Source organism: Hyposmocoma kahamanoa, unplaced genomic scaffold, assembly GCF_003589595.1.
Source record: "Hyposmocoma kahamanoa isolate Upper Pololo Valley unplaced genomic scaffold, ASM358959v1 88, whole genome shotgun sequence".
NCBI classification, from domain to species: Eukaryota; Metazoa; Arthropoda; class Insecta; order Lepidoptera; family Cosmopterigidae; genus Hyposmocoma; species Hyposmocoma kahamanoa.
Genome location: NW_020654466.1, coordinates 4,175,318 through 4,194,372, shown reverse-complemented (window position 1 = coordinate 4,194,372; position 19,055 = coordinate 4,175,318). Strand labels below are relative to the sequence as shown.

Here is a 19,055-nt window from a genome sequence, read left to right as displayed (position 1 = left end):
TTGACTATATAAAGTCGGATTTTTAGTGATAATGAACTGACGTTTACTGGGTTGCTGGTTATTGATGAAATAAAAATAGTGCTGTCTTAAAGAGTTGACTTTACTGACTCAGTAAAGGTACAGTAGAATAAGAAAAGTAGGGCCACTCCCGCCTGTTTGACGCATTACTGCAATGGCTGGAAGCGCAGGGTTGTCACATTATTATTTTAGTTGTACAACCAACAGGTTGTACTTATAGGTTGTACAACCAACTGACTGGAATAAGAATTAAATAAAACGATACAACAAATTGGATTAGAAATTTATATTGTTGAGTACAATCCACATTCACATCCCAGAAATGCCATACATCTGTCCCCACAGGTCGCCTCTTCGATCCCAAAAATCTCGAAAATGACAATTTTACATTTGAAAGTGACGAATGTAATCCTACAAATCGAAATACTGTTACTACGCTATATATTATTATTCATTAATAGTAGAATATGCAATAAAATCTCATTAATCAAGATTGTGTGCAGAATTTTTTTAAACTAGGTATAAAGAGCTTTGGTGATCTTCCACACACGACCTCAAAAATGGTTAAAATTTAAAACTTGATATATAATTTTAATTAATATTAATATATTACTCCTAGTAAGAGCCGACGGTTATATTAAACGGAAATTTCGAAAGTGCACTTTATAAAATGTGGTAAAAAGTTTTTGGACTAAAAAGTATCATGGTGGCCGCTGCGTGAGGCCCTTCACGGTCAACTTTAACTGGACGTATCCTTTATTTATTGAAACAGGCAGTCTATTGTGAGACATACGCATCGTTTCGCTTCACGCAGCACACGCTCTTAAGTGACACGAATTAAAGAAAAAACGAGAAATGTTTTGGCACATATTTAGAACATAAGTAGTTATTCGAAAGTTACAAAAGATGTAGAAGAAAGACGAACAAATTCTTTTAAGTCAAAAAGCTTTTCCCAATAATCGAATGCAATAATTATCACAGAGACAGTTACAAATGTGAAATAGTGACTACAATTTCGTAATGAATATATTATTCAGGGGACTACCAATTATCAACATCGAACGCAATTTATTTATAATAAAAAATACCATTTGGGTAGCTTAAAAATAGCTAGAATTACAGTCAAGGAATTACATTCAAATCCAAGGTGGTCTTAGATTTCAATATCACTAGGTTGAACAGAAAAAACGTGCACCAACTTTTGTAATTTCTCATAATGATGTTTAATATTTTTTATCTGTAACTTTACTAGTGGCTAAAATTTAAATATGTATAAACCGTACAAAAAAAGAATGAGGTATTTTTTATTCAGAAAGTAAATACAATTTAAAATTGTTCTATTTGTTCGACCCTTATACAGTTTTAGGTAAGACTAGGTTATGTGAGGTTGTATTACCAGTTAAAAATTTACAAAGTTCGTCAAAAACAATACAGAGTATTAACTAAGTACCACTAGTATCTCACCGATGAATAAATAATTGATAACTACATAAAATGTCTGGTTTACAATATTCGGTAGAAATACACTAATAAATGGAAAAATATATTTACAAATTTTGGCACAGGTGATGGTGCAATCCGTCGACAATATCGTCAATTATAAATTTAAATTTCAAATATTGATTAGTAAAATATTATAGTAAAAAGTATACTAAACTCCTGTATCGACTACGGGCTTACAACTACATAGAAATGTGAGTTTAGGCCTATTTTTTATGAGATTTAAAGAAATCCTTAATGGAACAACTATGTAAATAGAGAAACTGTCTTAATGACTAAAACGAGCTAAATAAAGTGAGAAAAAAAATAATTGTTCCAATTTCAAACATGATTTTCTTTTTTTTCTTTATCGCCAGTTAAGATAGTTACAACGAGAAAATAGAAAATTAATGACTTGTCGAGAGTAACCTACTTGCTAAATAATTTCATGGTATTAACCTATTTTTCTCACTGAACACATAGAATATAACGATTAATACAAATTAGTTTAACTCAGGTTGGTTGAAATCGACTTCAAGTAATTGAAGAGTTCTGATTCTGGTATCTGGAACCAGCTTTGTAAACGTAAAACAAAGGGATAAGCGAGCTTTTGATTTTGGGTGACCATTGGAACAATTTGATACGTAGTGACCGTCGTATTTTGACTTAAGTAAACTTTCAAGTAGAGATATTTTTGTTGTTATAAAGAATTTATTTCAAAATTCTAAAGAAAGGTTATTTCCGATTATTTATGGTTCCAATAAAAAATATTTCAAAATACGTCAAAAACATAAATTGCTCTAGGAAATGAAACTATTTTTCCGGATTTAAATCCGGTATGTGTAACAATCGTGAAAACCTAAGAACTCGATATAAATTGCTCTCTTATCCGATTTTTAAAAATGGAAAAAATTCTCAATTAGACAGTATTTTTTTGCGTGTATGTTACGCGATTACTCCGTTATTTATGAACCGATTTTAACGGTTCTTTTTTTTTGGAAAGGGGGTACCTCAGTAATGGTCTCAATCAAATTTGAAGAAAATACTCCACTTCTAAGGGTGGCAAATTAGGGAATGAATTCGGTTTATTGGATTTCATCCATTTCCCGCTAACCAATTTGAATAAACCTTGGCAAATAGATGTAATTCCACAGAGTTTTGAGGTCTGTTTTTTTTTAAAAAAAATTATGATAAATTATTTGTATGTGTTATGTAGTATGTTCTTTGTATATATTAGATTAGGTATTTTAAATTTAAAGTTGAATCATTTTCGCTTTGTGTACACGACGGTCACAATTTAAAGTAATGTCTTACGAAAACTTACGTACGTACAAGATGAATAATTATATGTTAATTAATGCTATGCCTATGTACAAGTGAGATCTTAGTTATTTGATACGATTACAATATTTTCTCTACGAGTTGTTATTCTATTTCGGATAACTGACAAAGTCAAGGGTCATAATAATGAGGTTCCAAGGCGTTAAGCTAGCAATCTACTACAGTAACGAAATAATCCACGAGCTGATTTTGTCTCTCCAAAATATTTTTTAGTTCCAGACATTACAACACTTAAACGTATTTTTTAAATTTAATTTGGCGTTTTGCAATTAATTCATTCGACTATCACAGTGAATGAAAAACAAACCGTTAAAATAAATTCGGTAGAACAGTTAAAAGAATGATTGAAAAAGAAACATCTCTTTATTATAGGAAGGCAAAGAATTTGCAATTAATTCATTCCAATAACCCAATGAATGAAATTTAAAGAAATTATATGAGAATTCAAATTACACGAGTTTACTAAATTTCATTTCGCGGCACAGATTTTACTCGAAAGTTACCGTAACTTTGCCGTACTAAAAATTTGCAACTGGACTTACAATATCAGATAACGTGGTCGTATTTTGGGTTCTAGATACATCTTGTACAGTATGTTCTAACGCAAAAATGTTCACGATTGGCTCTTACTTAAACTGTTAAAGACCTAAACCTAAATATCTTAGGGTGCTGACTGTGTCATCCCTTGAAAAAAAATGCAAGGCTGTGACGTCACAATCCAGAGGAGCACATCGTTGTTTGTCTTTCATACAAAACAGACTGTGATGAACGAATGAATGAATGAGTGAATAAATATTCGTTAGCGTTCCAGCAAATGTTACCCTTATACATCAAATATAAAATGTATTGTCAAATTTTGCATGTTTGATCTCGGAAAGACCTCACCACCTTGACTTTGTTATGTAACCCTGTAGCAACGTCACAGTTTTGCTCAATATTTCTAAACATTATACAGCAACGATAAAATTACTAAAATATCAAAAGAACTACAACATTAAATAAATTTTCAATATTCTAAGCGAATATTTAGCATGGTGGAGTCAAATTTTTCGTAAACACTGTTGTCCTTAAAATTTTTTATAATGACTTAAAATAATAATACTTATATTATTTGTCAACTTCCAAACCCAAGCGGGTAACACATTTATGTGAAATAAAATCTATGAAATACAAATAAAAATCCCATAAAAATAAGCGCGAACGCTGTAACAATGTGTACATTGTTCTAAAAAGAATTTATTAGTGAAAAACAAAGACAGATTTTCTGCCGTCCGCTGACTAAAATATGGCTGACAAAATATTTTTTTGAAATAAGTATCATAAAAAATCATACTGGGTTATGATTTTAGAATTATTTTTTTTAAAATATATAATAGACACACGCTTGGCCACAATCTCACCCGATGTTAAGCGACGATGTGACCGACGATGGGACGCGTTTGCCTAAAAAAATGCCTATTCACTCCAGCCTTGAATAGCCCCAAATTGTACTTTTCGGGAAATACAGATGCAGAATATTGAAATTGTTATGTAATGATCGTTAAGGTAAATTCCGATAAGTCGAACACGTTAACTAATTTTAACTGTTTTTAAAAAATAATTTCGTGCTCTATTTTTTGCTATTTAAAACCATTTAAACCATTTATTTCCACACACATAACAAAAAAAAATATTTCCAGAAATGAGAAAAAAGTATTTCTTTTTATACAATTAACAAAATTAATTAATAGTACATAATAATTATAATTAAAAAAAGAATAAATCAAAGTTAAATAAGAATAAGTATGTGTGTGACGGACTCGAGCTCAGGAAAATGTTGAAATAAAAAAACGGTTATTTTAGTTAGTGGACGGTAGTTTTCATCTCTTCTCTTTCCGTCTCATTCTTTCATTAATTTGTTCTACTAAACAGATGATATTCGGAATTACAACAGTGCGTACGAACCTACAAGGATGGTACGGGGTGGTACTATCGGCTAAGGTCGCCGTTTATTTAGACGATTCAATTACTCTTGTACGAAAACGATTTCTGTGTTTTTTTTAGGCTCAGCTCACACTGGCACAGAGTCGAGTCGTCACAACGCGTCATGTTTTTCGCCTATAGCGTATTCGTCTCTATTTTCCCATTATTAAGGTACAAATTTGTGTTATGCAAATATGGACGCGCGCCTTCGCGTGTTCGGCATGCGTTGTAATTGAAAAACAGAATGCGACGCGACGCTTCGACTCTGCGCCAGTGTGAGTTGAGCCTTACAGTCACCCATTTATTTGGGTAGGCAAAGCTTCTCAAATACAGCCTCTTCATATTAATATATGTATGTATTTTTTCCTTGCTTTGATGAAAACGTGCTTTCATAAACAAGGTTATTTGCAAAATATCAACAACCTCGCAGGACTATATCACTGACATCATAAACAACAACTTTTGTTCTAAGACTTTTTACAAAACATAATAAATTTACCAAAAATAAACTTTTAAGTTTTTGTCGTACTATCCGACACTTTTTGAATCCGTATTTGGTATGTAAAATAAATCGTGGTTTGGTATTTACGTGTATACAAAATTTGTGTAAAATAAAACAAATGTGTAAAACAAAGTGCGTATTTGACTTCCATCTCACCTGATGGAAAGTGACGATGAAGTCGACGATGGAGCATAAACATATAAATAATGCCTATTCACTCTCGCCTTCAAAAGGTCCAAGTAGTAACGTTTAGGGAACCAGTCTGGCAGGGAATTCTACTACATAGCCGTTCGCCATATAAATGTGGAAGCGAAGCGCTTCGTGCTAATTCTTGGAATATCCACAACATAGGGGTGGAACCCCAGCCTACGCCTGGTTCCCCGATCATGGAAAGGAGAAGGTGGAATTAATTCGTGCAATTCTCTCGCACACTCTCCGTGATAAATGCTGTAGAATACCGATAAGCAGGCAACTTTAGGACGGTGTTCAAGGCTTTGCAGCTTCGCCTCTAATTCTGAGTCACCTATAAGCCTCTTGACACGCTTGTCAATTGAGTCTAAGGTGGCCAGTTGGTATGTAGCACAGCCATCCCATAGGTGGCAGTACTCCATACACGTTTAGAGACTGTTTGAGTGTTCTATTTTGTAGTACGAAAGTAAAATCTGATGTATTATTAAAAATCATGGAACAAAAGTTGTTGTTTATGATGTTAGTAATACCTACAGTCCTGCGAGATACTTACTATTTTACAACTACCTTGTACAATTTATTTCATGTCGTATAGGGTTGATAGTTGTTTGACAATGGTGACCATTCAAATTCACGCATAGCAACGTTCACTGTTAGTTGGTCAAAACATTTTAAAGTACTCGTTAAATCACAAATATACATTTTCACTGCAAACTTGTGACATATGTACAATTCTTGTAATAGACAGTGTTTTTTTTAATTTTTAAGTTTAGATCGCCCCAGTAATTATTCTTGCATGCATCAAACATGATGATAATTGTTGACAACAATCCGCAATTAGCCTCCGTTTAAAATCCGGACACAGAATACTGTAGCAATTAACTATCTAATTGAGACATCGCCTCGTATGTGTCACACAGTCGTTGTACGCGATTATTTGTAAGTCAATCTTTCTGTTTAATACTCGGTAGTTACAATATATTTTAACGAATTCTTGAGATAAAAATGACTTTATATGCGAAGTCCTCCAAGGTTAGGGATGCACGATTTTTTTCTTTCAATCGAATTTTTTTATCGTAATGGATCATATGTCTCTGAATGGATCCACAAATCGAATCAAATGCTTTTGAATTGATCTCATAAAAATAATTTCAAAATCAATTTTGATCGTTCGAGTACCAACAATCGCCAAATATCGTTCTTAGATGCAGGCAGACTACTTTTTTTGCAGATCAATATAAAATAGGATTAGCGTTACGTATCGGTAGGTGTCCAGAAAGAGACTGTTTTGTTTTAATTATGAATACGATCTAGACGACTCGATTCACCTTAATGTTTAATCGATTTGCTTAGAAATCGCATTGAAATGAATCGATACAAAAAATCGCTAGATCGTATACACTTGATTTTGATCTTCATAAAAATCGAATGCGTCCCTTGTTTTCATAATTTCAGGTTTTTAACCATCAATAATGATTAAAAAGATTTATTCTTAAAAATCCCATAGCTCTGTGAAGAAGCTTCCCCATTATCTCTCGATTAGATAGTCGCTACCCAGTTATTATTATATTCTGTTTATTTGTACGCCAATATTATGTTTGTATACCGAAGTATGCCGTCAGGAGTGTACGCGGGTAGCGCGTCAGCGCTCTACTTTGTCTCCCTCACCAGCTGTTTTAGTCTACACAGCAGGCCCATTTTCTCCTAAAGTTTTTATATTGTTTTTATTCGAGTACGTCAACGTGTCTATTTTTTATTAGAATTGGTTTCATAATGTTTAACATTTCTATCGCTTTTTAGAATAATAAAGTAGGTATCTAGTATAAGTTGCCTTTCGCGGCTTGTTAGATACATTTACAGTTATATGAAACTGTCGTTATTTCTAAAAAGTTAGTGCTTACAATGTTGCTTGAAAATGAGCCAGTGCGCCTAAATTATAACTAAGCCTAAAAATAGTAGAAATTAACCACTATTCATCTAATATAGTTTATACTGAAACCGTGTTCCGACCTAACTCGGCTATTCACATACCCACGGCAATCACAAAGTTTCGATAGAAAATATCGATATCCAGAAAATCGATTTCAAAAATCGATTCAATCCACATCGATATTGCGAAACTTTGCAAAAGGAACGATAGAATTACAAAAATAAAGAACACCTAAAATGTCATTTTATTACAATCCAATTTAGAATCAAATGCTTTTTCTTTTTAAATTCACATTAATTTAATTCTAGCAAGTGTTATACGATTTATTAAATGTATTTTATTAACGACGTTACAATTAAGTTAATAAGGCTAGTTAGTAGACGATTAATACAGCCAAAATCTGTTTTTGTGGTGTCACTCCATGATGCAAGAGAAAACATGAACGAAATATTTCTAACAAGTAAAAAGTAGATAGAAAAGTGTAAAGATGTCACAAGTCAACGATAGTTGAGTAACAATATTTTGTCGTCGAGTAACACCACAACATTCAAGTCACACACACACACCATGTTCTCACACACAAACAATGATAAAAACACTCTTACACAAAAATAGTTGATTAGATCACACAATCACAAAATTCAACCGCAGTTGTGAATCAAAATAATACTTAAATGTTAAATGCATAATATTAATAAAAAACAACACTTCATGATAGACAATGAAAACTTAAATTTATACAGCCTGTTTACAGCCGTAAAAAAACTTAATAATACTGGCCATGTTTGTTGATTTTTTAATTTTCCAAAATGGCCGATGAACGACGTCAACAATAAAACCAGTTATGCAAGTATAACAGAGCATTTTTTGGAGATTTCAAAATTAATAATTAAAATAACAAATACAACGGATTATAAATAAATTCATTGTTTTTTTAACTTCAATTTAATGTGAGGAAACTGATAGATACTCCATTAAAAAGAAAAAAAAAAACTAGCTTTATAAGCTCAAATACACCATAATATAATACTGAATATATTAGTAAATAAACAATAAAGGTCAGTAAGTAAAAATGCGATTGATCCACATCGTGTGTCCAAAAGGCCTAAAAACAATCCTAATGGCTAAAGTTAGCGATGCCATCCACACGACACGACAAGTATTTACAATTACGACATTGATATGTGGCTGATGTGAGATTTTATGCAAGACATTTGCCTGGTTTATTTACAAGTTACACCAACAGACGTACACAATTAGATTAGATTTGTAATATATCGATTGGTTTGTATTTTTAAAGATTGTTTTGGCCAATAGAAAAACCGACATATCAAATTTGCCATACCTAATATTCAAGTTACATCAATTTCGTTAGAGCACTACAAAATGAAAACAAACTAGGCAATTACTCGCTTTTGGCATCATACATTACAAATACATGAAACAGACGAAACGAATATTTACTAAATTACCAAGTGGCCCCAAGTTCACGATATACCAGAGTTTTTCCCGAGATTCTACAAAACAAAGTGAGTATGTTGACTTACTTTACATATTAGTAACACCGTGAAATATCTACAATGACGTTAATAATGTTTAGAGAGCCCGCAAAATTTAAATTCATTATTAGATACATACGAAACAATTAATACATACAAATCAGTATTGCTTTTAGAAATTCGTTGAGGTATCTCATTATTATTGCACGGATAAATAAATTATTGCGGAAATTATTAATTAAATAACCATAAGTTGCTAATAATACGATAGAAATAAATTAAAAATATCATTTTACCTAGCGTCATGTCGCATTGGATGGAGATATACTTACGCAAATGATTGTCTTAAAAAAGATACAAGGGAAATGAGCAAATGATTAAAATTTCTAGTCTTCCCTTACTTACACCTACAAAATGGTGTTTCTCGTTCACAAAAAAGGTTAATAATTTTAGATTTCTCCATGAAACCGACACAACAAGTCATTTACAGCCTTATTACGTTACATTCAAAAGTTTCTGGCCCAGACTTGTTATGTAAAGACACAAAGTTCAAACTTAACACAATGTACAGTCAAAAGTGAGACAGCAAACGACGTTCGTCATATGAGTGAGAGAGATATATGCAGGATACAGCAGCGATTCGAAATCGAACGCGTCACGAATGATTCAATTTCAACGATGCGATGAGTTTCAACCCTGCAATAAAAGGTAAATCAGGCAGGATTTTTAGCAATTTATCAACTTAATATTAGAGGTAACGCTTACTAGATCCAAGGACCTATTTACATAAATCAAATAACGTATCAACGCATATTATTTAGTTTATGCCATTTTTGAATGAAATTGTTATATGTCTTCAAAAGATATTAATACCTAGGCTATAAAGTATGCAATACCTGTGATTCACACGTGCTGCACGAACTCGGGGTTGAGGAAGGAGAATCCCATGAACTCTGTCTGGTCCAGGTTCATCATGAATAGCTTGTCAGTTGGCGTCAGCTCTGTCTTCTCTTGAGTGAACTGCTTGTCAAAGTTGGACACGTCTTTGCGGTGTTTCTGTTAAGACAAATACTTAGTTAATATCACATCACACGTCGTCACCATTTGCTGTTACATTATAATATGACTATGAACGTACCTAATTTAAAAAAATATATTGTAAGTGTGAAAAAACATCTACTTGATGTGACCATAGGATTTACAGAGGGCCCGAAACGAAAAAACGAATATACGCGATTCAGAGCTGAAAAAATAGTTTCATTTCCTAAGCAGAGCATGTTAATAAATGAGCATTATTACGACGCTCATGCAAACAGAGTCATTATAGCTTCTTTTTAATAATTCTTACAGCTTTGTAGCCGTAATTACATTCCTATGGCGTCGTAAACGCATTATGGTTCTCACAATATCTTCCTGAAGATGTCACTGTAAAATGACTAAAGTTAAACCTTTACATTTTGAGCTCGAGGAGCGACTATGTCGCTCTCTATAACATTATGAAACTCTAAAGTCACGTGTTATAGAGATTATTGTTGTGTCGAGCGAAACAAAGATATTCTTTCTTATTGGAATTTTGTGCCAAGGGCTTTCAAGTATTTAACCGACATTCAAAAAAGACTGTACTATGTTATGTTACAGATGTGTTAACATACTTAATTCAATTTTGCCAAAATTACAATTATGTTAATGTTACACCAAATGAGCGAAAACCTGTTTAAAGACTGTCAGTATACAGCTAACACTTGAAAATAAATATTCAAATTCAAATTCTTTATTTGCCACGTCACAAAACTCGTAACATTTAGCACGTCAATAGTACAAAATATCTTATCAGTCGTTCACTACTAACATTTAATGTACTACCTATAACTAAATTCAAAGATTTGCACACATACACATAAATTAAAATATTGAATTCGAGCAATTCGAATGTATTCGGTGGTAGTTCATTGTATATTTTTATCTTTAGACAATAACCTTGCTTAGCAGTTCTTTTCAATCTCGTTTTTGGTACTACCAGTCTTTCTTTCTTTCTAGTATTGTAAATGTGTATATCTCTGGTTCTTTTAAAGTTAATCTTCTTTTTATGTACTTCCTTCAAGGAATTAAAAATAAACAATGATATTACTGCCATGACCCCCAATTTAACAAAAAAGATTTTTGCGGATATTCTTCTTTAGATACCACTGATTATTCTTATCGATCTTTTCTGTAGCACCAGAACGCGTTTTACATTGGCGCCGTTGCCTCGTTGCCGAATTGTCACAGCGTAATTTATTATCGATTGAATGTATGCATAATACACAGTCAACAATTTTTTTTTATCGATTAATGGCTTTAATTCAAGAAGTGCATAATTTCCACCTGCTATTTCATTACACACATTATTGATATAAGTTTGATGACTCAAAGTATTATCAATAGCATAGCCTAAAATTTTGTATTTGATTTAAAATCTACCGTACGTTGTTTTCCCGAGCAATATTTCACAACAGTTGTTTTATTTTTATTCAGTAGTATATCGTTAGCAGTAAACCATTCGTCTAATAGGCTAACTACTTCATCAACTTTTTGTGCCTTAACTTCCTCTTATCTTACCTTTTATACCGACATGGGTGTCATCAGCAAATAAATTTACAAAGCTCCACTTAGGCAAGCTGTTTGGCAAGTCGTTTATATATATTAGGAATAATATAGGGCCCAATACAGATCCCTGTAGTACCCCCATGTCAGACTTTCCCAGTACAGAAACAGATTCTTCAATTTGTACCAATTGATTCCTATCCTTCAAAAAGCTATTTAATAGTTTTAATGCAACCTGTTGCATTAAAACTATCCTGGATCCTGATCCAGACCGTAATACTCAAGCTTACACATAAGGATATTATGATGTATACAATCAAAGTAACAGTAAAATTGTCAATACACGTTGAGTTTGAACCTTCAGTTCGAGTGGGTGTGTCTAGTGAGTAGTGACAATTGTAATTCCGTAGCTCATTCTTGAACTTTCTAACTCCATTTTTATTATATTTGTTACCTTCCAATACATTCAAATTGAAATCGCCAGCTAATATCATATCTTTTTTATTTTCTTTGGTTACTTTATTCATGATAATACTAAGAACATTATGAAAAATATCAAAATTATAATCTGGGCGATACATGCAAACAATACCAGTTTTGGCGATTTTATCTCAACAGCACATACCTCACAGTTCATTTCGAATGATAGTTTATTAATATCCTAACGTTGTTTGTAATCAGTATCGTTTTTTACAAAAATTGCAACCCCCTATATTACATACCCTATATTATATTCATTACATTTATCTGCGCTTCAGTGGTTGAGGTTTCACTTAAACATAGACATATAACGGAATTAGCAAATCTAAGTACTTATTATTTATGCTCTTAACGTTAGAGTGAATTAAAACTAAGACCCTTTTATCTTGTTGCAACTTTTGATAAAATTTGAATGATGGTTTATTGTGGTATTGTCATCCTGCAATGTAATGAAACGCAAATTTGCCGAGTCACGGCACATCGTGTAACAGTTTACAATGGTCTTAGCAATTTCACGCTTGTTGTATTTTTTAGATATTGTAGGTGAATTTAATTCCAGATATTGAACTCTGTCCGTTCATGAGGCTAGATGTGCTATCTTTTGGTTAACTGCATAAATAATTTTGTCATTTATATTATCATATAAGATACTGCTTATAACTATTTTACATACTAAGTTTTGACTGTTTAACAACTGTTCTAAAAGTTTATTGTACGTAGCATGGTTGTGATGTATCCCAACATAGTCAGCAACTAAGATGACCAGAAGATCTTTTTCCGGCAATGTTTTTGTATAACATTTTGCGTCTCTGACAATTTCTTCGAATGCTCCCGGTTTGCAAATATTTGTTACTTGACTTGCTGAACTAATGTTCTTGATATGTTTAGTAATACCACGTCCTATTTTATCCGAAAGGACAATTACTTTACCAGTATCTAATTCGGGGATGCTATTTGACTTGTTTACATTTATGTTATGTGTAATCTTATTTTGTATCAATATTTTCTATAAAGTAAAAATACCGGATGGCCCTTATTGCATTTTCACGAATTAAAGAAATTATATTAGAGAAATTACTCACGATCTTAGGCTTGAAGGGTGGCTGGATCTCTCTAGCTTCAACGCGGGCCCAGTCGATGCGGCGGAAGAACGGATGCGTGCGAACGTCCTCTTCCCCCCGCGGGCCACACCCCAGCCTCTTCACGGGGTTTTTGGTCAGGAACGTCTTGCACGCGTCCTTTGCCTCCTATAACACAAGATATATTTAGACACCTAATTACAATACAGTATAATTTACAGACATGTCATTCAATATCACAAACAGCGTAGAATTTTATAGGAATGAAAGTTGACATTGATAAAAACCAATTTAGTACAGGAAAGTGTTTTCTTTATTGTGGATTTAACGTTTTTCTATTTCCAGAAAGGTCCGTTCTATTTGAGATTTTTAACTCGAGTTGCAATTCGAGTTAACTCGACTCGGTGTCTGACAGAGTAACCGCGAGTCGCGAGTGGAACTCGAATAGACGATTCACCGAGCTGGGCACAATCGGCCTGCCGACCGCGACTCGAGCGTGCTCGAAGGTCGCCGAACCGACCGAGCGAGAACAAATAACCGACGCGCTTTATGAATGAAATATTCGACTCGCCGAGTCGAGTTCACAAAAAGTAGGTCGAGTTGACTCGTGGGGGTAACTCGAGTTACATAACTCGACTCGCCCATCGCTCGCGACGCCCTGTATGGATGAAGTATTCGGCTCGGCGGCGGGGCGGGTACCGAACCTCGAGTTCATGAAAAAGTAACTCGAGTTGACTTGTTGTAAGAGTAACTCGAGTTAACCGAGTTAAATAACTCGACTCGCCCATCGCTAATCACGATTAGCAGTTCTCTTGGTCCATACTCATAGTTACATAAAAAGGCACAACGGAGGGTTTGTAAATAAAGTGTGTTCCATATTATATTTACATCCTAAGGCCCCATGTACATCAAAATGTACATAATTATGTGAAGTGACTCAGACCCAGACATTATTATTCCTATTATTACTATTCCTATGATTATGTAATTGTCCAGTACTTACACAAATTAGCGCTCTATATTCTACATAACCATAGAGTATTTATAAAATTTATGTTTTTCCATTGACTTACAATTATATGGACGTCGGGTCCGCGCTAAAAAGTGTCCGATTTTATAGGGCGTTAAAATCGTATACAGAGCGTCATTCACGCTTTAGTCTTCGTTTGTTCGACTGACAGCGAAGCAAGCAAAATCAGACAGTACTGCGATGACATTACAATTTAAATTCAACGTTTTAGCTTTTTCATATTTTCTTTCCATGTCACTACATTTAAATAGGTTGACTTGGGACATTTTTTTCGTGGTTTTTGTATTAGACCCGTCGTACATTTATTTGTAAGTCAATGTGTTTTTCATACAAAATTGAGAGCATATTTACTTGGGCCTGAAGCAATTAATAATGCACATTATTAATTGCATATTTGCCCGCTTGAGTTTACTGGGTCTGGGTAGAATACCCATTAAAGGCTAACCTTTAAAAAAATAAATATAAGGCGTTACGAATATGAAAAAGAAAAACCAAATTCACAGACCTTACTCAACGTTTTCGGATACGAGACACTATTATCAGTGATAGCAGCAAACAATTCTTCTTCATCTTCACCGTCGAACGGTGGTTGCCCAACCAACATCTCATATAGCAAAACTCCATACGCCCACCAGTCCACAGATTTTCCATAGGGCTGGTATAAAATGATCTCCGGGGCAATGTAATCTGGGGTACCACAGAAGGTTTTGGTGGTTTTGTCACCGGTAATTCCTTCCTTGCACATGCCGAAGTCAGCGATTTTGATATGGCCATCTTGGTCGAGAAGAACGTTGTCCAGTTTAAGGTCTCGATAAATGATTCCGCGAGAGTGTAGAAAGAATAGACCGATCGCTATTTCTGCTGCATAAAAGCTGGAATTGAAAAGCACTTTATTACGATTTTTTTGTTACTCTACTTCCCTTTCTAACTTTAGTCGGCTTATGTGGTTGACTTCACTTTACGTAGCAGTAAAACTCCTTGTGAAAGTATTTGTCCAGGATAGTACCCGGCACCTTATTTATTTCTGCCGTCAAGCAGTAATGTCAACATTACTGTGTTCCGGTTTTGAAGGGTAAGGGTGCTAGTGAAATTACAAGCACATGGGACTTGTCAACTTATGTCTCAGAGTGACGGGCGTAGTGGCAGTGCTCCTTAGATCTTTGCGATTTAAAGTTCTAAATGGCACTACAAACGGTTATGGACAGGTGTGCAGTTTATCATCAGGCGCACGACTTGTTAGTCCCGTCACTTGATGTTTTTACAACTCTCATGTTATATATGTAATTTAAATATCACAGAGTGGGCTAATGTCCAACAGGCGGCCGTAATGCTAAGTAGCAATTTTTTAAATTTCCTAAATTTCTCTTTAAGTGATTAAGAAATTTAAGAGCTGGAAAGGGGAATGCAACCAAAATGGAAGTGTTTTTTTTTTCTTCGGTTGCTATCCATGTTTGTTTCACATCTTTATCATTGCACAATTAAAAATGGTTCACGCATGACATACCCGTTGCTTCGAAGTCGACGTTCCACTAATTTAGTGTTACAGTTTGTTAAGACTAACTTTCATTATTGTTAAACATGTAACTAAAAAGGAAACTAACACAGCAACAGGCTCTTTGAATTTTCCGCACTGCTGAATCTGGAACATCAGATCTCCGCCGTTGACGTACTCCATCACAAAGTAGAGTCGATCCTGAAATTAAGCTTAGTGGTTTCAAATTGTTTAGAAGTTCGGTAAAACATCTTTTGTACGAAATGACAATATTATTATTGCCTCGCAATATGTATGAAAACGAAATAGCTGACAGTAGACCACTGTTATTAACGCGCTACACAAGACTGATTATTTATCTACCACATTCGTACCGCCACACATTTTCTGCAAAGATGTTGTTCTAGATTATCATTAATAGAAAACAATAAATATTTAAATAAAAAAAAAATAAAATTATTTTATTTCAGACAACGAGTTCCATAATTTGTTAGTAATAATAACAGGAAAAGTGCTTATAAATTAATTTATAAGAAGAGTTAGAATCCGCGTGCCAATTTCTGCTGCAAAGCAGTACTTCTGTGATCTGAATTGCATCTCTTCCAACAGACGTGAGACTGGCACAAAAGACTGAAGATTTTTTGTCACACGATCGGAAATGCATTTGCGGCATTAAGGTCTTTAAGTTCTTTAGTACCTACAGGCGGCGGTTATCACTTTCCAACAGGTGGACCGTCGAAGTATTTGCTATAAAAAAGCAGTCGTATAGTTTGAAGAAACCCTTATATTCTACGATTATTCCTGTTCCTTTTTTGGAAATGGTGACTCACCATAGTCTGGAAGCAAGAATGCAGTTGCACCAAGAAAGGTGGCTTGCTGCTCAGAGCCAGAACACGTTTCTCAACCATGGTACACTCTACGTCGTCGTCTTGGATGATGATGTCCTTCTTCAAGATCTTGATAGCATACAGCTCGTCAGTACCTCTGCGCTCTGCTAGCATAACCTGAAAGTGAGGGAATAACGGATTAATTTATCTCAGCGTTAAGCACAGTTTGGGATTTTAAAATCAGAAGATAAAGTAAGAAGAAATTACCTTTCCAAAAGAACCCTTGCCGAGTACCATAATGAAGTTAAAATCGCTTGCACGAATGACATCAGCAGCTGCCATGTTGTGTGGGACCTCTCGATCTGGCGGTGGTGGGGCCCTGCGAGCACCCACACTTGTGGCCCTCATCTGGTTCTTCAACTGGGCCAAATCAGCCCCTTCTTCGGGCACTGGCACGTTATAGAACTCGCCTTCTTCTTGAGTGAGCAACTTGAACCACCCGTCAGCTGGGGCCTTCATAAGCTCGGAGATTCCGAAAGAAAGGGAACCCATGAAATCGTTGCGGGATGTGCGGTCCCAATCCCATATCTGGAATTATGAATGTAGAAAAATAGGGTACAGCTGTATGTAGTCAATCTTCGATGACACAGGAGAGGATTTTATGAGTGGTATTTATGGAAAATGTATACTGTAGTAAATATCTGTGAAAAAATATATACAGTTTTTAAGAACTGAAGGCATAATTTAAAATGAAATGCATTCAAATACGTTTGTAACGTTAAACCGTCGATCAAATGGTAAGAGTTCTCAAACTAAAGGCCTGTGTTCTTCAACAACAATTTTAAAACGTAAAAACTTTGTGGTAACTGGTAGCAGCAGCGTTTGTTAGGCATCTGGTAGCGGCAAATTTTACACGTAAACTCGATCGCTGTGTTAGCAAACGGGAAGCTACAAAATAAAGGATCTGTAGAGGCACCGATAGCTATACAATTGGAAATTGTTTACAATGAAGCGCCGGTCTCAGTTTCAAGTAAGTGTGAACATTTGACCAGTAAATTGTAATATATTTTAGCAAAATAAATCGTCCTTCAAATCAATTTTCATTCGGAACGTTAAATATCGTCGGTGTTTTGTAGAAACGGCGTAAGCGAGATTTTGTAGATTTTTTCAGGGGAGCGTGTGTTAGTACGAAGTCACAATGTTTCACTACCATTGTATACAAATTTTTCTTTGTGAAATTACTCCATTAGTTTTTTATAGTTATTAGTATAGAGACCGAACACTAAGATCCTATTTCTTAATTAATATTAAAGGAATTTTTCTTAATGTTCGATCTTTGTATTAATAATTATAACGAGCAAGTTTTACATTTTAACGACTCTCTTCTTTCTCTTCTTCTTGTCCTTCTCCCACGCTAGGTGGTGTCGGCACAACATGTATTTTTCTTCCATTCTCCCCTATTAGCCGTCATTTTTATTCTTACACCTTTCTTATCCATGTCATCTTTCACACAATCCACCCATCTTTTCTTTGGCCTTCCTTTCCGCTTATATCCCTCCACATTCATACCTAGCACTCGTCACATGACATTCTTGCCTCCGCATGATATGTCCATACCACGCTAGCCTATTACTCGTCATCTTTTCCGTCGCTGACTCCACTTTCAAACTTCTCCAGATGTACTCATTCCTTACCTTATCCTTTCTCGGCACTCCACATATCCATCTCAACATTCGCATTTCCGCCACATGCACAGTTCGTTCATCCTCCATTTTCATCGCCCAACATTCTGATCCATACAATATGACAGATCTAATCACGGTCTTGTATATTTTCCTCTTTAGCTTAACGGGCATTCTTCGATCGCATATAGTGCCTGTGACCTGTGCTAAATTAATCGTGGTCCTGTTTTAAATTAATTTTGGTTTAAGGTTTAAGTCTTACATTTTGGTGACATTACAGACACATGAGACAGTCAATTTATTATATGACTCAGGGTGACGGGCGCAGAGGTCGTGACCCTCAGATTTTTGCGTTTGCGTTTTAAATCTCTGAGTGGCATTGCAACTGTTATGGACAGGCCTGGCGCTTACCACCAGGCCCACGACTGGTTCGTCCCGTCACTAAGAATCATAAAAAAATGCTCACTTGTAAAAAAATCTACGAAATATCGCTTATACCCTTTCTACAAAAGACCGAAGATATACCCTGTCGTCTACATAGATCTCACAAAAATACTTACACATACAATGGATATTACTATCAAACTTATCGCAATGGACACCATTTTATAGACTCTGGACCTTGCTCTATTTCTTCTTGACATGTTTACCTCTTTTGGAATACAGCATCAAGCTTCTTCTTGAGCTTTATTTGGTTTTTTGGTAAAAAATTATTAGTAGAACGCAAAAAAAGTTCGTTTTTGGAAAGATAAAACACATACCTCAATCAGGAGCCGTCTGTCTTTGTCTTCGGGCTTGAGATCGAAGGAGAGAGTCTCGTTCCACACAGGATTGAGCGTGCTGCGGATGGTCTTGGTTTTTTTCTTGACATTGTCCGAGTCCGGAATCAGCTTCATCTTGACGTATGGGTCCGAAAGTCCGTTGGGATCCATGGGAATGAGGTTGCGTCCTTGCTTCACTGT

At 34.9% G+C, this 19,055-nt stretch overlaps 1 protein-coding gene across 1 annotated transcript in view; it reads right to left on the bottom strand.

Moving 5' to 3' along the window:
• Positions 1-8,281: 8,281 nt before the first annotated feature.
• Positions 8,282-19,055, bottom strand: part of LOC113236061 (protein kinase C, brain isozyme) — a 432,928-nt gene continuing 422,154 nt past the window's right edge. Inside the window, exons 6-13 of the mRNA XM_026472062.1 lie at positions 18,855-19,051; positions 16,679-16,999; positions 16,415-16,588; positions 15,694-15,785; positions 14,598-14,964; positions 13,066-13,230; positions 9,817-9,976; positions 8,282-9,616 (exon numbers count right to left, since the gene is read on the bottom strand). Coding sequence (XP_026327847.1) covers positions 9,824-9,976; positions 13,066-13,230; positions 14,598-14,964; positions 15,694-15,785; positions 16,415-16,588; positions 16,679-16,999; positions 18,855-19,051 — 1,469 coding nt within the window. The 3' untranslated portion in view covers positions 8,282-9,616; positions 9,817-9,823. The remainder of the gene's footprint in view (positions 9,617-9,816; positions 9,977-13,065; positions 13,231-14,597; positions 14,965-15,693; positions 15,786-16,414; positions 16,589-16,678; positions 17,000-18,854; positions 19,052-19,055) is intronic.